A 16548-nucleotide genomic window follows, 5' to 3' on the forward strand; every position below is an offset into this window, starting at 1 on the left:
AAGTGGAGTGCCAAGTTTGGTTGTCGGTGGCAACAGCTGGTGCTTTCACGTGGGGCAAAATCTAGGGTCAGCCACGTGTGGCTTAGCATCATCACTCGCCACTCTTGACATCGACAAGATGGTTCTGAATAGCTTCACTTTGCTCAAATGTGCAATATTGGTCAGATTTCCGGGATATTTTTGATTTTATACTTTTGAGGTACCTCATTTAGCTTTATGAGACAAGAAACCAATTAAAATACTAATACCGCCTTCCAGCATAATTAACATAACAACCCTAACCCCGAAAATATGGCCCTGAATTTCCCTTTCCATTGCCATGGTTGATTCATTCTGTTAAAGCACTTGAATTCTCTTGATCTCCCCAGTGCCCTTCTCCTTCTTCTTCTTGGGAACGACAATAAACAAGACACCGTCCTCCAGCTTTGCACTGATCCCATCCGCATCCACCTCCACATCGCTGTTCTCCGTCTCCGCAGGCGGCATCTTGATCTTCTTCTCGAACAACCCAACCGTCCTCTCCGCCGTAACCAGCCCCTTCAAAAACTCCTCATCTCCAGGCCTGTAGATCACCCCACTAACCACAAGCACACCTCTCTCCTTGTCCCAATGAACACCCACATCCCGCTTCTTCGCCCCCGGAACAGCAACGTGCACAGCCCAAGCATTGTTCGAATCAAACACATCCGCCGGCGGGCTGGCAGTCTCCTCTCCCTCAAACAACACCCCCTCCTCCCCTCCATTATTCTCCCCGTTGCTCTGCCCACCAGAGAAGTACTCCCTCAGCCCCTTGGCCAAAGGGTGCTGTCCCATCAACCACCCCAAATTCCCCAACCCCCGCACAGCACTCCCGATATCAATCTGCGGCCCAGAAGCATGTCTCGGCCCACCGAAACCACCTCCCGGTCCAAAATGCGGCGCAAAAGGAGGTCTGCCGAATTCAGCCCCAAATCCATTTGGTCCGCTGCCCCATCCCCAAGAATTGTGTCTCCCGCCCCCAAACCCACGTCCGCAGCGACCCCTTCTTCCGGGCCCACCACGGCACCGACCTCGATGGCCGGGACCGGAAGAAGCAGAGGGGATGTCCTCAGGAGGATCAGGGTGCTCCCTCTCCTTTTCTTTCTCATCCTCAAAGGTAGTCGTAGTAGGGGTGTCGATCCCGTCTGTCAAGGTCGAGGTGCTCTTCATGTCGTCATCTTTCTCCGTTTCCTTCTCCCTCTCCCGAGCACGGTCGTATGCCCCCGTGAGGTCGTGCTCAGCTGCCCCGGCGGCGGCAGAGATGTCATACAGATCCTCCTCTACCTCTGGCTCACGGCGGGGATGGCTGTGGTTTCGACTGCGGGAGTGAAGACCATGGTGGCCTCCACGGCCGTGTCTACCGTGACGACCGGGATGGTGGTGATGCCCGTCGGAGTCGTCACCGGAGTCGTCACCAGAGCGAGGGCCAGGGGGCCCGCGACGGTGAGAAGGGGGAGGGTTGTGAGGCATAGCCCAGGATGGGTTGAAGTTGAAGCCTTCGGGGCCACCGCCGAAAAATCCAAAGGGCGGGAAGGGGGGTTGAGCATTTACGCCTTCGTTACCCGGGCGAGTATTGGGAGGTGAGGTAGGGCCGGTGCCGCTGGGGGTCATGGAGCGGATAAAATTCCAGAAGCCTTCAGGGCCGTAGCCGGGAGGGGGAGGGGGAGGTCGGTTTCCTGGGGGAGGACGGCGACCTTGACCTTCTGGGCCATTGAAGGACATGTTGACTGACTGTGTGGTAATGTTTTTCTTGATGCTAAGGTAGGTATGTAAGCAATGGTGTGAGCGTAGGTAATAGCGAAGTGTGAAGTGACTGCAAAAAAGGTATTCGACCCGACGAGAAAGGGTGTCGAGTCGAGTTATATATACACTTAAGAGCTAGCTGTTAGCTGATTGCGTACACCCACTTACAAACCTCTCTCCCTGTCAACGCGGCAACTACCTACCTAGTCGAAAGCGATGACAAGGCTGCCCAGACCGCGTCAACGATCTCCTGTTTGCTGCTGGGTTTGTGAAACCCTTTGCGATATCTCCGAGCTGGTGGTTACAAGCTCCAAGAGAGTTGTGTAGTTCTAGGTGTGCCCCTCGAGCTCTTGTCCCATGCTAAGGAGGGGCACTAGGGGCAAAGTGAGGACGGGACAGTCATTTGCCACTTCATGATGACGACGCTCCCTTTCTTTCTCGGTCCACTTCATTGCGCAGTTGTGCAGAAAGACCCCCAGGAAAAGACCAAGCTTTCTTATCTGATTGATCATCAACACGTGGATAGCGCATACATGCTGTGGTGCTATGTCGCAATCACAAGCGCTAGTGTCAACTTATTAGAGCATAAATGCTGCGCATGTAAGCCATATTGTACTACACAAAGCGCAGCAGAAGAATGATATAGAAGTAGTATCGCCGCACGTTTCTGTTGAAATCTCGAATCATTGTCATTGTTATTGTCATTGTCATTGTCATTGTCATAGTCATGGTCGTGGTTATTGCTATTCAAGATAGCCAGGTCTTGGTAGGAGAGCACCCACGCGGCCTCTAACTCACTGAATAGGGGCTCCACAAACCACCACATCACCTGCTTCGGAGACATCAAAGCGGTCTCCGAGCTCACCGACCGCTGATGCCGTCTTGCCGTCTTTTCAGCTTCCTCGGTGTTGACAGGCCGGTAGACAATGACACCGAGCTCCGACGATACAAGCCAGGTGGTAAACGAGACATAAAAACAGATATTCAACGTTGATAGTGTATTTTCCTCGCCCTCCCGTTGGGTATCTCCTACTATGCGCCTGCTCTTGGGTTCTCAGACGAACAAGGCGTACAAACCCCCAACTTCTACACAACACATAGACATGTGTAGATTCAGTGCTGATCCTGATTGTACATATAGGTAATATAAGCAGACATGAATGCCTAAACGCCTGTCGTTGTTGAAATTCCCATTCGCTCATGTTGCAGATGTCATGCTCCCCGGCCTTTGCCCAAATTATCGCAACTTTTCCTTTCGAGATATGATCCCGTGCCCGAGTCATCAGATAATAACCGTATTGTAAAACGTATTGGATGCTGGATTAGGCACCCCCAGTCTCGGCCAGCTTCTTCTCGGCCTCTTCAGCCCGCTTATTAGCTTCCGCAACCTGCTGCTGGAGCTGCTTGATATACTCAATCGCCATCTCTACTGTGCTCGCCTTGCTATTTGGCGCACCGCCATTCCTCTCTCTTTCCTTCTCCTTCTCCTTCTCTTTATCCTTACTCTTATTATCGCTGCTGCCTTCCCCTTCACTGTCCTTTGGTGGCTTTGGCAGCAAGGTGGCAATCTCTTGTAACGCCGAGTTGATCCGATTCCGCCGACCTTGCTCGGCAATCTTGTGAGATGTCCGCTTGGACGTGAGATTGGTGGAGAGCTCGCTGGGGTATGACACACCGGGCACTGTGTTTCCCTCGAGGATCCGCTGGTAGTTGGATTTGCTGGCAAGAAGTTGTGACGCCGTCTCCTCAAGGTCTGCTCCGCCCGGCAGCAATGGTTTGATGTTGGGTGAAATCGAGATCTTGGGCCTAAGAGCCGGCGAGACAGGAATCGAGCTGACACTCCCCCGCTTTTTGCTATTTCTTGGGAGGAGCTGTGGTGTCCGCTTCGCTCCATATCCCGAACCAGGTCCCAGCTGTGGGCTTGCTGTGGCTGAGACTGTTCCCGATGGCCTTACCACAGTGGGACCCAGTGAAGGTGATGGCAAAGGTGCAAGAGATGGTGTTCCGGATGGTCCGGCATCTTGAGGGGCTTGTTTTGGTGTCGGGGTGTCGTTGGCGTGGCTGGGTGGGACATTCACGTTGGAAACGGATTCAGGCAACTCAAATAGCTCGATATTTTCGGTATCGACCACTTCATGGCTGCCAGCCCTGCTAGCTCCAGCCACGGTGATGTGGGTGCTCGGCGAGCTGAGTTTCATCAGAGATGCTGGTGTGGCAGGTGATGCCACGCCAGGCCTGGGTGGTTGAAGAGCAATGACCGGAGCTGATCCGGTATTTTGAGGTGCAATGTAAGGAGAGGGCTTCGCAGATCGTGGTTTGGGGAGCGGGGGCGGTGGCATCTCAGTCTCGATGGGTGTCGTATCATTCAAGGCTTCTGGTGATATCGAGCCATCCTCTGAATCTGTCGGCCCGGTTGTGGTCGATGAAGATGAGTTGTGCATCATGGATGTAGGCAACGGTTGATGGTCTTGACCCTGCTCTGCATTCTCCATCAAGTCACTCAGAGCTTGCGAGTTGAGGCTTGGTGTGGTTGCCAGTCGTTTCCTGAGGGGCTTCGAAATTGGCGACTGCTTCACGCCCGCCTTTGCCCTCGCCTTGGCCGCATTCTTCCTCATTTTCTTGGCCAGGTCTCCCGGTGTGCCGATCGACATGGTCCCTCCAACGGCGTCGAGATCCATATCCGTGGGCGAGCTGGTTGTCAGGGGTCCATGTCTTTGCTCAAACATGGCCAATGGGTCTGTTTGGGCGTGCAGGGCAGGTGACGTTAGTGGGCTAAAGTAGGCTCCCGGAACAGTAAATTGGGATTCGACCGAGAAGTGGGTGTCCAAAGGCGTGACGGCGGGTGAAACCAACGGGGTGAAGGACATCTGAACGCCGTCAGCAAACCTGTTGGCTGATCCGGGATACGGACTTGAACAAACATCAGACTGGTCCTTCGCTCTCTGATATCTATAGTCTACGGCCTGCTGTGGGTGCTGCTGTTGATGTGGGTGTTGTGTTCGGTGTGGGTGCGGGTGTTGCTGCTGCGGTTCTGTGGCATTCCGCTGGGCATAGAAAGGGTTGGCAGCTGGAACCATCTCCAGACTCTGTGGTGTCGGTGGAATCATGCGGTTCTGTTGCTGATGAGCGAAGAAGGCTGCGTGTTCTTCCACCTGCCGCTGCTGAGCCTGCATCTTTTGCTGTTGAAGAAAGTGAATTTGGGCGTCAATGCTGTTCACAATCGTCTCGCTTGGTGTTGGAGGCGGCATCATGGTGGTGGGTATAGACTGGTAGGGACCCCCCGTTGTTGTGATGGCCGGCACCTGATGCTGCATCGCTGGCATCGATGGTGATAGGAGCATAGGCGCATCGCTTCCTGTCATTGGGGTGTCCAACTGCTCGCGCCCGGGAACCTGCAGCATGTGCGCGCCGGCAGAGGACTGGAAACCTTGGAAATTGTAGTCGATGCCCTCTGCCAGGTTGTTCATGTTGGTCATGTCCAGATATTGCTGAAAGTCATCTTCGGCCGTAGTGGTATGAACGCCATGGTCCCCGACAGGCCACCCAGAAGAATCCATTGCGGGTTGGGCTGTGTGCCACTTGTGTCTGATGATCCGTGGGTTGTGAGACACGATCTGGCGGGCGGGATATCTCAAAAGGTCAAAAAGGTGGTTGACGGATCCGCCGCGCTTTCGTTTTTTCCAGTCTTGGCGAGTTCTATGATTCTTTCCTTGCTCCTGTGTCCCAACACGACGGACGATGCCCAACTTCTCGGTCGACTTCAAGATGGATACGACAGTGGCGTTCTACTTGCGCGCTCAAGGGAGAGTCACCGGCTCGGGTAAAACCGTTATCGTTAAACGGCCTTGAGCTTTCGGAGGGCGGGATATCTGTATCGTTCTCGGGCGAGCGGTCACGGAACGGAAAGGGCTCAATGGGCGCGCAACAGGTGTCCTCGTCGGGGTCGGTAGAGCGCAGGGCAGCACCCGTCGCGGTTGGGTTGAGCACGGCGAAGGGTCCACGAAATTTGTCTCTTGGTGTGACTGGCTGCGACCGACGTTGAACGGCAGACTTTCAGAAGGGTTGCGGCTCCGAGGTGTCCTGATAGTGGGGGGCCACAGATTGAAATGGAAACCAAGTCCGCTATGGTCAGTGCGCGCTGCCCCACGATGTTTGTCTCCCACACCTCGAACCCCCCATGTCCTCTCTCCCACTTTCCCCCGCGCCAACCAGCCCCAAGCAGCGCTTCCGGAACGGCAGGTGTCGCGCTGAAAGCTCTGAGGGGTATTAAGTAAGGCCCCCAAATAATCATTACCTCAACTTCCCCTCGAGAGCCTCCCGACGCCGACCACACTCACACCTGGGGCTCAACACTAAGCCGTCCTCCTATGGGGCGACAAGCCCTTGGCCATGCCCTGGAAAAATTGGTCGAGCTGATGAGGCCCATGGCAGTTTCATCGGCAAGCTACGGCAGATGATACCTCTTCCCTCGACCCGGAAAGCTTGAGCTCGAGTTGGTCAGGCACCATCTCGATAGAGAATAGTGCTAGAGCGGTGGTTGTCAGGGTCTCGAACAATTTCGTGGGGGTTAGATAGATGGGTTAGATGTATGCCCCTCTGGATCTGGTCAATACTCTACCCGTAGGTATTCCGAGGTGGCTTTCCCTCGTGATCTGCATTGTACCACATGGTTGTGTGCCTTTTCCAGACATGTGCTCGGTAAGATTAATGTAGACATGGCTGCCGTGCTCCTCGGATGTGCATGATGGTTGAATTTGAGGAAGCGAGGGTGTTCCTGGGTGATCAAAGCTCCACCTCTTGCATGTCAACTGCAGGCGTTGAATAATGAATCCACCATCACATCGTGAAAGCCTTCAAAGAACCCCCCGCTTGACAGGTTCAAATTTGGGGGCTGGACCAGCGGGTTTGCCATTGCGGACCTTGAAAGTCAGCTTGTCATCGGAGCGCGTCTTCCGTGAGAGGTGTTGGGGTGAACAGCTTCTTCTTCTTCTTCCTTTCTGGAAACATGTTTTTCTAGATTCGTTGACCGAAGGCCCTAACCACCCTGAATGTCGCGAGTGGCGCACCCTCTAGACGTAACGAAGGTTGCATTTCCGGCCAACAACTGTGGTTGCTTTTTCAACTCCCGCTCCAATCTCGTGGGTTTAGTGCTCTGCCATGTGCCTAAGGGTTCCGGCTTCTGCCGTAGTGCGAAAACAAGCTTTTGATGACTGATGTAAACTCAGCCTGGAAATGGGATTTGCCTTGAACGCGGGTAACAGTCAAAAAGCGGAACGCGACTGGAACTTTGTTACTAGTAAGAACTTTGGGCCTTATTACTCAGACATACAACCATGATATTTTTATGTGTTCTACTCAACGGCCAATTATAGACCAAAGAGCCCAGTCCTAAATACAATTCCACACAATATCCAAACATCCCTCATTCCTCTCTCCTCTGCTCTCTGCCCCCTCCACCTCACCCCCATTCAAATATCCTTCCACCCATGGCTGCCATTAGCAACCGTATTGCCCATTGAGCATGTCCAACGCGATTATTGGAGAAAAAAAAGTTTTTTAACAAAGGTAGAAAACCAAGGAGCGCCACAGCCATGACCAGATAATCCAGTGAGACTGATGAGAGGGTAATAACTTGACAAAAAAAAGAAAACACAGTGGTATCATCGGATCTTATGAAGCGAAGACGCCTCAAAAAAGACAATATTAATGACCAAACCCGGGTCGCCAAAGCAATGCTAGCAGTGCTGGGTGAAGAAAGAGAAGAGAAAAATAAACAGCCGATTGTACAGAGCGGAAGAAAAATGCCAAAACAAAATATGCACAGTGTAAGAAAAAGTAAAAAGTCCGGTGATTTTGTGAGCCCAAAAGGAGATCTAAAGGCGAGTGTCCACGGCATCCAAGACCAGTAGATGATGGAAGGAGGCATGTCGTGGGTATCAAGCGTCATAAAGATGTTTTGGTCGTGATAGGGGTCGTGGCGCGGACGCAGAAGTGTGTTGGACTTTAGCCAAGGTTGAGCCAGCTCATATCATCGCGTACAGCAGATGGCTGCTTGCGCAGAGGCGCCGGCTCAGCAGGGGGCTTGGCTGCAGAAGCTGGAGCGAGAGCCGTGGCGTAGATGCCAGTGTTCGATGAGTTTTGTCGCTCCATGCCCCAAGGCCGGTTGTTGCTAACAGTAGGATCCCAGGCTTCATGAACAGACTCTGGAATGCCGCTCGAATAGGCTGACATGGAGAGGTCGCTCACCGCGCTGATCGGACGCCCCGTCTCGATCTGAGCACTCATGCCTTCGTTGAACTTGGTGTTGTTATATGTGGCGATGGTGGGGCTGTGAGAGTTGACACGGCTGAATGATAGACGAGGCTCGTAAATCTGGAGGCGAGGCACAGTAACGCTGTCCTGGGTCATACGGTTCTGCTGATCACTGTACTTGGAGCTCCGCTCTGAGTGTAGGGTAGTCCGCTGCGAATTGTTCTTGGTATTCGAGTTGCTGCTGCCAAAGCCGAGCATGTTAAGCGCCGAGCCTCCAGACCAGTAGCGATTCCAACCAGAGCTTCTGCGAGTGCTTTCTCGCTTATCCGTTGTGGTCAGGTTCCGTGGTCTTGGTTCAGCCGTCTCGGTAATAAATGATACGCCTTTCTCGTCCCGCATGGGCTGCGGGGATTGCGCCTCGGGAAGGATGGGCTTGCTGATTGTGCTCTTGAACGCTCTGAAAACGCTGTCCCCAGAATCGCGCTTACTGCCGTTGCTGGACTTGCTGCCCTTGCGGCCTATGCCTGGTAGCCTTGGTTTACTCTCACTAGCACGACCCATGAGGATGGCCATGGAAGAGAAGGAACTCTTGGAGCCTTGAGACTGGTGTCCCCGGAATACCCCAGCTGGACCCTGACCGAAGGCAAGGCTGTCCTTGGCGTAACCAATACCGTCCTTTTCGCTTGAAGACGCGCCGCTGGATCTTCTAATGTGGCCAGCCTCTGTATGAGCCTGCTGTCTTGTGCGTCTCCGCAGGCAGAAATAGATCAGACCCAAAATGAGCGCCAGTCCAAAGACAGACCCAAGCACAGCGCCGAGGATCATGTTGACATTTGAACCGGAGCCATCAGCCACAGGAGCGTCTGTTTCGGTTGGGGTTGCCGTTGCCGCAGCGGCAGCATCGCTAGTAATCGTAGCCAGCGTCGAGGATGTCGACGTGGAGAGTGTCGCGGTTGTCGAGGTAGCAGTCGTCGAAGACAGCGTAGTCGATGATTCTTCATCATCCAGAGAAAGAAGTCTGACTTGACCAAGCATTTCTGTGGCATTCTGCCAAGTATTCGTCGTCGTGTCAAACATGGCTACCGGGTCCTCACTATTACCACCGGCAATCACAACCATTCCATCAATATCCTTAGCCAGGGCGAAGTTTGTTCGCGTTGTTGTTGGGGCGAGCGATGAGTTATACGCCGGCCAGTTATTCAGTGTTAATGGCTCAGATCTCCGCCTCTGCTGCCTGGCAACACTCCGCGCCCTTCTCCTGGCGGACCTCTTGATAACTGGTGCGGCGGCTGCTACTGGCTGTCCTGGGCCAGTGTAGAGGACAGTCCTCCTCACAATGTTCGGTGACTCGGTCATGTCGAAGGTGAGCAGGTTCTGTGACCCATCGGCGCCACCCAGAAGCACGGCCTGAACTGCTGAAGCATCTTTGAGTGGTGTTGCGAGCGTTGCCTTAGAGTCTAGCCACTTCCCCTCCTGGTTATTGAAGAGATAAACCTGTTTGTTGTCGGGATTACCACCAAGCATAACAGCTTCGTGAGTAGACCAAGGCAACAGAATGGGCTTTACCGCTGGTGGCGCCCATGATTCGTGAGAACGAATAGTATGTGGTGCGGCTGCGCCGACGGTGAATGTCTGCGATGATGCTTGACCCTCTGAGCCACCACCATATATCAGAATAGAGTCTGTGCTGTTGAGGTAAACAGCGCTGTGTCCTGTCCTGCCGCTAATATCGAGGGTATCCACGGGAACGTTCTCCCATTGACCGGTTGAGAAGGTAAACTTCTGAAGCCCCAGATACTCTGGGTTGCCCCCCTTTCCTCCAACCACAAAGAACGCCGACGTCGCTGGATTTCCTGTTGTCGAACCGACACAAGCACCACCCGTGACCTTCTCGCCCTGAGGTAAAACCTCCCACTCGGCACCTGGTTCGAGCCTCAAAGACTGAAATGCGTCGGCCGAGTATGTGTAAAGCGTGTGGTCGAAGATGACGGAACACGCGTCGTTCAAGGGTGTCTCTGGCTGAGGGAGAGACATTGTGATTGTGTACCTGTCTCGTCAGTCGCGGTGATGAGCGACCTAGAGATCAATTACTTCCTCCGAGTTGACAAACGTGGAAAGGGTGGCGATGGTGTCCTCCGAGTTACAAGAACATGTCGAGTCCCGTCCTTTTTACTGTCGATTCGAAGGGTGTCGAGTCGTTGGGCAAATGTTCACTTTGGGGAGCAAGATGAAGTGGTTGCTCCCAAATCGAAAGAATATCAAAACCAAGGAGCCCCGGAGAAGGATTTGCACAGAGAGGCACGGTGTTTGATCCGGACTTTTCCTTGAGCTGCTGTGGTCACTGTGGCACACTCTGCACAACCAGCAACACGGAGAATAAAATGATGGTGATCTGGAAAGTTGAGGGCCGGCCCTTGCTGGGGAGCAAAAGAGGATGATCAACGGAACAAACTTGTTGCTTTGTTTCCCGACAAAACGGCGGTCGATCGTGTCGGGGAAGAAACAAACTCGTCTCCTTGGTTCCTGTCCTGAAAGGGGGCGTTCGTGTCGCAAGATGGGGAGAGGGGGGAGCGTCTGAGCGTATGTGTTGTTTCTCTCAATCAAAGCCAAGCTTTGGTGACGAGAAAAAACTGAAGTTCTGGAAAACTGTGCCGGACGAGTTTCAACTTTTCCCACTCACGATGCAATTCGCAACTCTCAAGAGGCGAGCAAAACGACAAACGACGACGACAAACACGCGAAGCGGAAAGAGGAGAGAAAGACGCGAGAAGCAAGAGACGGAGAGAGAGAGGGAGATTGGGAGACAGCCGGCCAGTGTGACCGAGACATCGGGCGAGGACCGCCAGACCGCACCACAGAGAATGAACTCGGGGAGAGTCTGACCAGGGGAATGGGAGCCGGGGGCTTGGTCGAATCAGGAACGCCAATGGAGCTGGCAGGGTGGTCCTGGACCCTCATTTGTAGCCCATCATGCGAGTGACCTCCAGTCGCATGCAACTGCAGCGGGTCAGCCATGTAGCGGGGGCTTGTGAGAGACCTTGTCCATCTTGCGCAAGGGGGAAAAGGGGCACAGGCGCAAACAGAAATTGGCCAGTGTGGTGCCTCGAGGCCTGCAAAACTCTTCCATCCCAATCTTGGTGTTGCACAAAACAGCCAATCCAACCATCCCAGACCGCGAAATTGTTTCTGATGGGGGCATTGAGGATGGGATTCACCATGGTGGAGATGGTTTAAGATGATCCACTAGCACGTGTGGTTTGGCCGTTTGTTCTCCAGTTTTGTCGAACGACCGACATCGAGAGACAGAGGGAGCAGATGTTCTGCGTTGAGTCGTTGACGGAGACTCTTCGTTCACTTGAGCTTGCCGCCTCGTGACTGATGATTGGAGAGGCGTTCGTGTTCGTCCAGTCTTTTTCCGTGTCGGCCGCTCGGCGGGGAGATCGCTTTGGTGAACCAAGCACAAGGTGACATGGCGCTGAGGCTACCACCAAATGGCAACCCTGCACTTGAAACGCTAGCCTCCTGGCAGTTCCCCTGGCGCTAACCCCAAAATGGCTCGAGAGAAGAACGTTGAACGAACCCACCATGCGGCCCGTGGCCTGTGGCTCCTCGGTGCTCTTCAAGAAAAAAAGAAGAAATGGAGTCGGCTCGAATTGCTTGTTTGCAAAGGCTTGTCTACTATGATGTCAGTTCCATGGATATACACTACTGTAAATTTTGATCTTCCAACATGGGTTGCAAGTGCAAATCTCTAGTCCCTCTATGATCAGGACAAGTGTAGCAGTGTAGGTACCGGATAGCTGGAGTGGCTGACCGGACCTTGATAAATGACCCCTTCATCAGCAGCGGCGCGGCTCACAAACTCCAAGGCGCATTCAGGCACAGCGAGATATCGGAGGAATTTTCTCCTGAGATACACATCAACCAGCCGGTCATCATTTATAAAAAGGAATCAGCATTTTCCACATGTTGGGATCTACGTGTAAAGATCTATATAGACAAATTTTCGGCGGCGCGCGCCTTATTATGATCTATTAATATGCTGATCTCATCTTCCAGACCAAGATAGATGATATCAGAGCGCCTCAGCGCTCTAGTAAACCCCCCTTTCTTGAAAACCCTGTATTCTTTCCCCCTCTCATTTCGGTCCCGTTCAGAATGTTGCCATCACACGGCATGAAGCCAGGATACCCTCAAATCGGTGTCCTTGTCCTCCATAGCCGCCTGGTGAGGCCCAAGAGACCAGCCCCTCCAAGCATCCCCCACCCTCATCGGTGATGATGACCACGGTGAGCAGCAGCATCCGGCGGTACGGTCACGACCATGGTCCGATAGACCGACCGCTTGAAGCGGCCACTACGGCCCTGTCAAAGATGCATAGGTTACCAGCTTCAGCCGCCTGAATGTTGCACTCTCTCCACCTCAACCTCTGCGTGTCGCCCATGCATGTCATCACACAAGCACCTTTTTCACATAGGTAGCTAAATCGCTCCTCACTCCAAGCCTCTCTACATCTCCATTCGCATCAGCAACATCACTTCACACCCAATCAACACCCCCAAGCTTTTTGACTAGGTAAATATCAAATTCGAGTCACCACACCACCCCATCACCTGTCAAAACCGCCTTCCCCCGCCTTCCCCAATCTATACGCGCTGGAATGCACAAAAAAAACCAAAGTAGAAGCGGGAATGCAATGCACGACAAGTACCCCAAGAGATATGCAAGATCCAGCCAGATGTGTATCTTACCTTATGCATTCCTCCCGTTGGAAAAAAAAAAGGCGGCGTCAGTGGCTTGCGTATTGTTGACCAATCGACCCCTCCATTGATATGCTGCTTAAGCGCCCACGGCGTCCCTCCCTCTTGAACCACCGAGGGAAACATAATTCAACCTTTAAACCGCAGGACCCAGTAGATACTCCCCAAGACAAGTGGTTTTGTAATATATTATGCTCGGAAGCGCCTATGGCGACGTCACGTTCTCCTAAAAGTTTTGTCGATGAGGTGATCGCCTGGCTTAGCTTCAACATTATTCTCTGCAAGCGCCACATAGAGTCCGATGTAAAAAGCATACGCTGTGAGAGTCAAGCACACAGTTACAGTCACAGGAATCAGCCAGAAGAAGCAAGTACAAAGAAGTCGCTTTAAGCGACATATATGTGGAACTTTATTAACCCGTCTCCCCAAGTCCCATTTCCATATTCACCACCGCCCCATGAGTTGCAGTCTACAAGTTCCTCCCCGCTTTGCCCAACCAGAATGAATCGCTATGTTATACAATGACAGAAAGTTTTTTCTTGCCTGTTTCCCCCCCCCCCAAAAAAAAGTAAAAAGAAAACACCATGCCTGCATAAAAGCCATCCCCCGTGAACGCCGATGTCAGCTCGTAACATCCGCTGGTATCATTGTAGAAAGCACCAAAAAAGTGCCCGTTTCCCAAATCTCAAAACTCCAATCCGTGCCAAGTCGTCGTCTTCCGCCGATTGACCAAGGCATATGCATACACAAGTGCATTGTTGAACCCAGAAAGAAAAGAAAAGCCCCGACTCTGCATCCACCTCATTTTCCCTCCTCTTTGTTCCTATGTTGCCTGTCATTCTCAACCGTAGCCTGGTTAATGGATTGAAACCATCATCGCGGGTGCCATCTAAGCAGGCGCGGTGAAGGCAGCAGGCGGCAAATTGGCCCGTTGCTCCTCAAAAGACTGGAGAGCAAGATCAAAGTTCCAATTGGCTGTGCCGGATAGACAAAGCTCCGAATACTGGGCGTTCATGCCGGTGCGCCTCGCCAGCTCTTGAATAAGCTGGACCCTGGTAGCATCGTCGATGACAGGCACCGCAGCCACGACCGGAGCGACGGGAGCAATAGGCGCAGCGGGGGCACCGGTGGTTACTGGAACAGAAGCGGCTCCGGCAGCCCGCAGCGTCCATTTGTGGATAGTGAGCTGGTCACTGAGAACCCGGTAGGGGTGAGGGGCGCCTGGTTTGCTGGGCCCGAGGATGAAAGAACGGGAAAAGGTACGAGTGCCATAAAGCTCCTCGGTCGTATCAGCTTCTTCAAATTGCCCGTGGACGTTAATCATCAAGCCCATCGCGAAGCCGTGTCCCGAGGGGTCCGCCAAGTGGGGGAACGTATGGCAGTCAATAATCCACAGTTCGGGCTGGTCCAGAGTGGCATGACGAGTGGCCGGCAGCGACTTCCACATCTCTGCAATGAGCGAGGCGCCGGTGAAGAGACGCTGGACGACTGCTGGGTTTCGGCTTCCTCCAAGCTTTTGAATGTTTCGGGAGTATTTCATGTAGGGTTTCCACTCAACGTCACGGCCGGGTTCAGGTGTGGCAGAGAGCGAGGCCACGGACTCGGCATCGTAAAATTGCGCAGCCAAGGCCGGTCGGTCGTGGTCGTAAAGCTGGAAGAAGGACCGTAGAAAGATGCTGGCAACGTTGTTCTCGCCGTCGCGGAGATTAGAGGGCAGCTGGGCCAACGGCTGTGGAGTCATCGCCTTCAAGGCCTCAGCAGCCTCCTGCGGACTCCGGACAATGTTTCCATCCAGGATTTGCAGGCAAGGGAACCATTGGGTGATCTGCACGGCGTAATCGGCAACGCCGGTGACAGGGTTTCCGACCAGGTAAAGCTCTTCTAGATAACGGAACTCCTGCTTCCATTTGGCAATCGAAGAGAAGGTCGCGAGCCGATTGTTGCTTAGGTCGAGCCGACGCAAGTGTGGCAGCGAATAGGCTAGTGTAAACACCTGGTCGACGTCCGAGATCTCGTTACGAGCAAGGGAAACTGACTGGATGCCTTGCCTTTTCTCCTCAGCGGTCTTGAATTGCTCGCCAGCGACATGAATGATGGCCCTGAACGACTTTTCAGCCAGTGATTGGGAACCGACTGCGCCGAGATTTCCAAGGATGTCGTCTGTTCCGAGCGCTGACAGATCAAGAAGTTTCTGCTCAGCATTGTATCGCTTCGCCAACAACGCAAGAAGCTTCTGTCGGGTGTCTGCAGCGTCTTTTGAGAACTTGGTGCCAGTAGGGAATGGCTCAGTGGTTTCCTCGATGGTGATGGGAGCACCGGCGTACTGGTACCCGTTGAGGTGCATAATGCTAGACACGTCGTCCTTGTTGGCTTTGACCCAGACGTAGTCGCCATCTAGCACACCCTGGTGTATGTTAATATATGATTAAATTCAAGAAGAAAAAACGGGACAACATACTCTTCCCAAGACGATCTTCTTATCCTTATCAGCCTTGCGCTCAATGAATTGGAGAAGTCCCTTGACACCGCCATCGGAATTCGACGCGGCCTTACTATTCTTGACACCCAGAATCTTGAGGGTGGTTTTGGCGTGCTTGGATCCACCTTCGCCGATGTAGTTCTTGAGGTTCTGAGCTAGACGCGAAGATGTTCTAGAACCCCTCGCAGGCGCTCCTCTCGCAGCTCCTCTGCCGCGAGTTCCCCTGCCGGACGGTCCAGTTGGTGGATTGGAACCTGAGATCGGCGCGCCCATGGAAACATCTCCATCACGATCGGTTCTGGTGGCAGCTCGATGTTTAGCGACTCCGCCACGGGAAGCTCGAGCTGTTGGCTTGCGATTATTGCTGCCGCCGCGAGGACCAGTCGGAGGAGCCATCGTGATTGAGATCGGAGGTTGCTTGAGAGTCGCGGAACTGATCTGCAACAGACACGAGTTTGGTCGTTTGCACAGCCCTGTGAGATAAAGTCGCTCGAGAGGAGAGCCAGAGGCGGAATCAGTGGCTCAGGTTTTTGCGCCGAAGTTGAGAGTTGTGCGAAAGAGGAAGCGGGGCACTGGTGGTAGGTACCGGTAGGTATTACTTCGAAAAGGCTTCGGTCGACTGACTTGACTCTCGCTGGCTGACAGTGGAATGGCTGGGAGTCGCCACAAGCGCGAAAAAAACACCTGCTAGGTGAGTGAATGTAGTAGGGTTGGCCGAATGTTGGCTCGGCTAACAAAGAGAGTAGAGAACGAATATCTCAGTTTTGGTGGTGCTGGTTGCGTCACAAAGAGAAGTAGGTGTTGTTGTGGTTGTTGTGGAGCTGGAACAAAAAGATGGATCGACTTTCAGTTGGCTGTGACTGCATACCTGCCACAACCTTGCACCAAGTGGGGTTCTGCCTAGGCCAAGGGCCCACCGTTCCTGGATAGTCAACCAATCGTAGCTTTTGCCGATGCTCCCGTGCTGGGGTGGCTTGGCAAGTTTGCTCACCCATTGACACGTGATCTGGTGTATCGTCGCGTTTTGAGTATGAACAATAGATCGCGTCTTCTTTGGAGACGATGCACGTCACTTCCAGGCCAGACAGGACCTTCAAGATGACATAAGAAACAAAACGGCAGACATTCCAAGCAATTCGGACACTCGTAATGACAGCAATGGTCGGTTGGATACCCTTCGATAGATCACCACACCTTCCACAGGTCAATCACACCTCCCATAGGTCAATCGCAGACGGTCATTTGGCATTTCACGCACGCCTCAATTCACCCACCTCAGCTCACCTTCATCCCAGC

General features: G+C 53.2%; 4 protein-coding genes across 4 annotated transcripts; all 4 read right to left on the reverse strand.

Annotated features, from left to right (window-relative positions):
• Positions 1-336: 336 nt before the first annotated feature.
• Positions 337-1740, reverse strand: QC762_112390 (uncharacterized protein; the record flags this gene model as incomplete). The annotated part of the gene is made up of 1 exon (XM_062885657.1): positions 337-1740. The coding sequence occupies one exon, from the start codon at positions 1738-1740 to the stop codon at positions 337-339; it is 1404 nt and encodes a 467-aa protein (XP_062748642.1).
• Positions 1741-2766: 1026 nt separating this feature from the next.
• Positions 2767-5855, reverse strand: QC762_112400 (uncharacterized protein). Its single transcript, XM_062885658.1, has 2 exons — positions 4683-5855; positions 2767-4628 (listed from the first exon to the last, which is right to left on the reverse strand). The coding sequence occupies exons 1-2, from the start codon at positions 5316-5318 to the stop codon at positions 3084-3086; spliced, it is 2181 nt and encodes a 726-aa protein (XP_062748643.1). The 5' UTR covers positions 5319-5855; the 3' UTR covers positions 2767-3083.
• Positions 5856-7764: 1909 nt separating this feature from the next.
• QC762_112410 (uncharacterized protein) lies at positions 7765-10047 on the reverse strand (the record flags this gene model as incomplete). Its single annotated transcript, XM_062885659.1, has 1 exon — positions 7765-10047. One exon carries the CDS (start codon positions 10045-10047, stop codon positions 7765-7767), a length of 2283 nt encoding a protein of 760 aa, XP_062748644.1.
• A 3329-nt stretch (positions 10048-13376) lies between these two features.
• On the reverse strand, positions 13377-16073 carry MEX67 (nuclear mRNA export, poly(A)+RNA binding protein). Its single transcript, XM_062885660.1, has 2 exons — positions 15232-16073; positions 13377-15177 (listed from the first exon to the last, which is right to left on the reverse strand). The coding sequence occupies exons 1-2, from the start codon at positions 15646-15648 to the stop codon at positions 13663-13665; spliced, it is 1932 nt and encodes a 643-aa protein (XP_062748645.1). The 5' UTR covers positions 15649-16073; the 3' UTR covers positions 13377-13662.
• Between the last annotated feature and the right edge of the window lie 475 nt (positions 16074-16548).

Source organism: Podospora pseudocomata (genome assembly GCF_035222375.1).
Source record: "Podospora pseudocomata strain CBS 415.72m chromosome 1 map unlocalized CBS415.72m_1, whole genome shotgun sequence".
NCBI lineage: Eukaryota > Fungi > Ascomycota > Sordariomycetes > Sordariales > Podosporaceae > Podospora > Podospora pseudocomata.

Coding starts and splice junctions, on each gene's coding strand:
- MEX67 (XM_062885660.1), bottom strand. CDS start 15,648: ATGGCTCCTCCGACTGGTCCTCGCGGCGGCAGCAATAATCGCAAGCCA. Junction 15,178..15,231: donor AGAAGATCGTCTTGGGAAGA/GTATGTTGTCCC, acceptor AACATACACCAG/GGTGTGCTAGATGGCGACTA.
- QC762_112400 (XM_062885658.1), bottom strand. CDS start 5,318: ATGGATTCTTCTGGGTGGCCTGTCGGGGACCATGGCGTTCATACCACT. Junction 4,629..4,682: donor GAGCGAAGGACCAGTCTGAT/GTTTGTTCAAGT, acceptor GACGGCGTTCAG/ATGTCCTTCACCCCGTTGGT.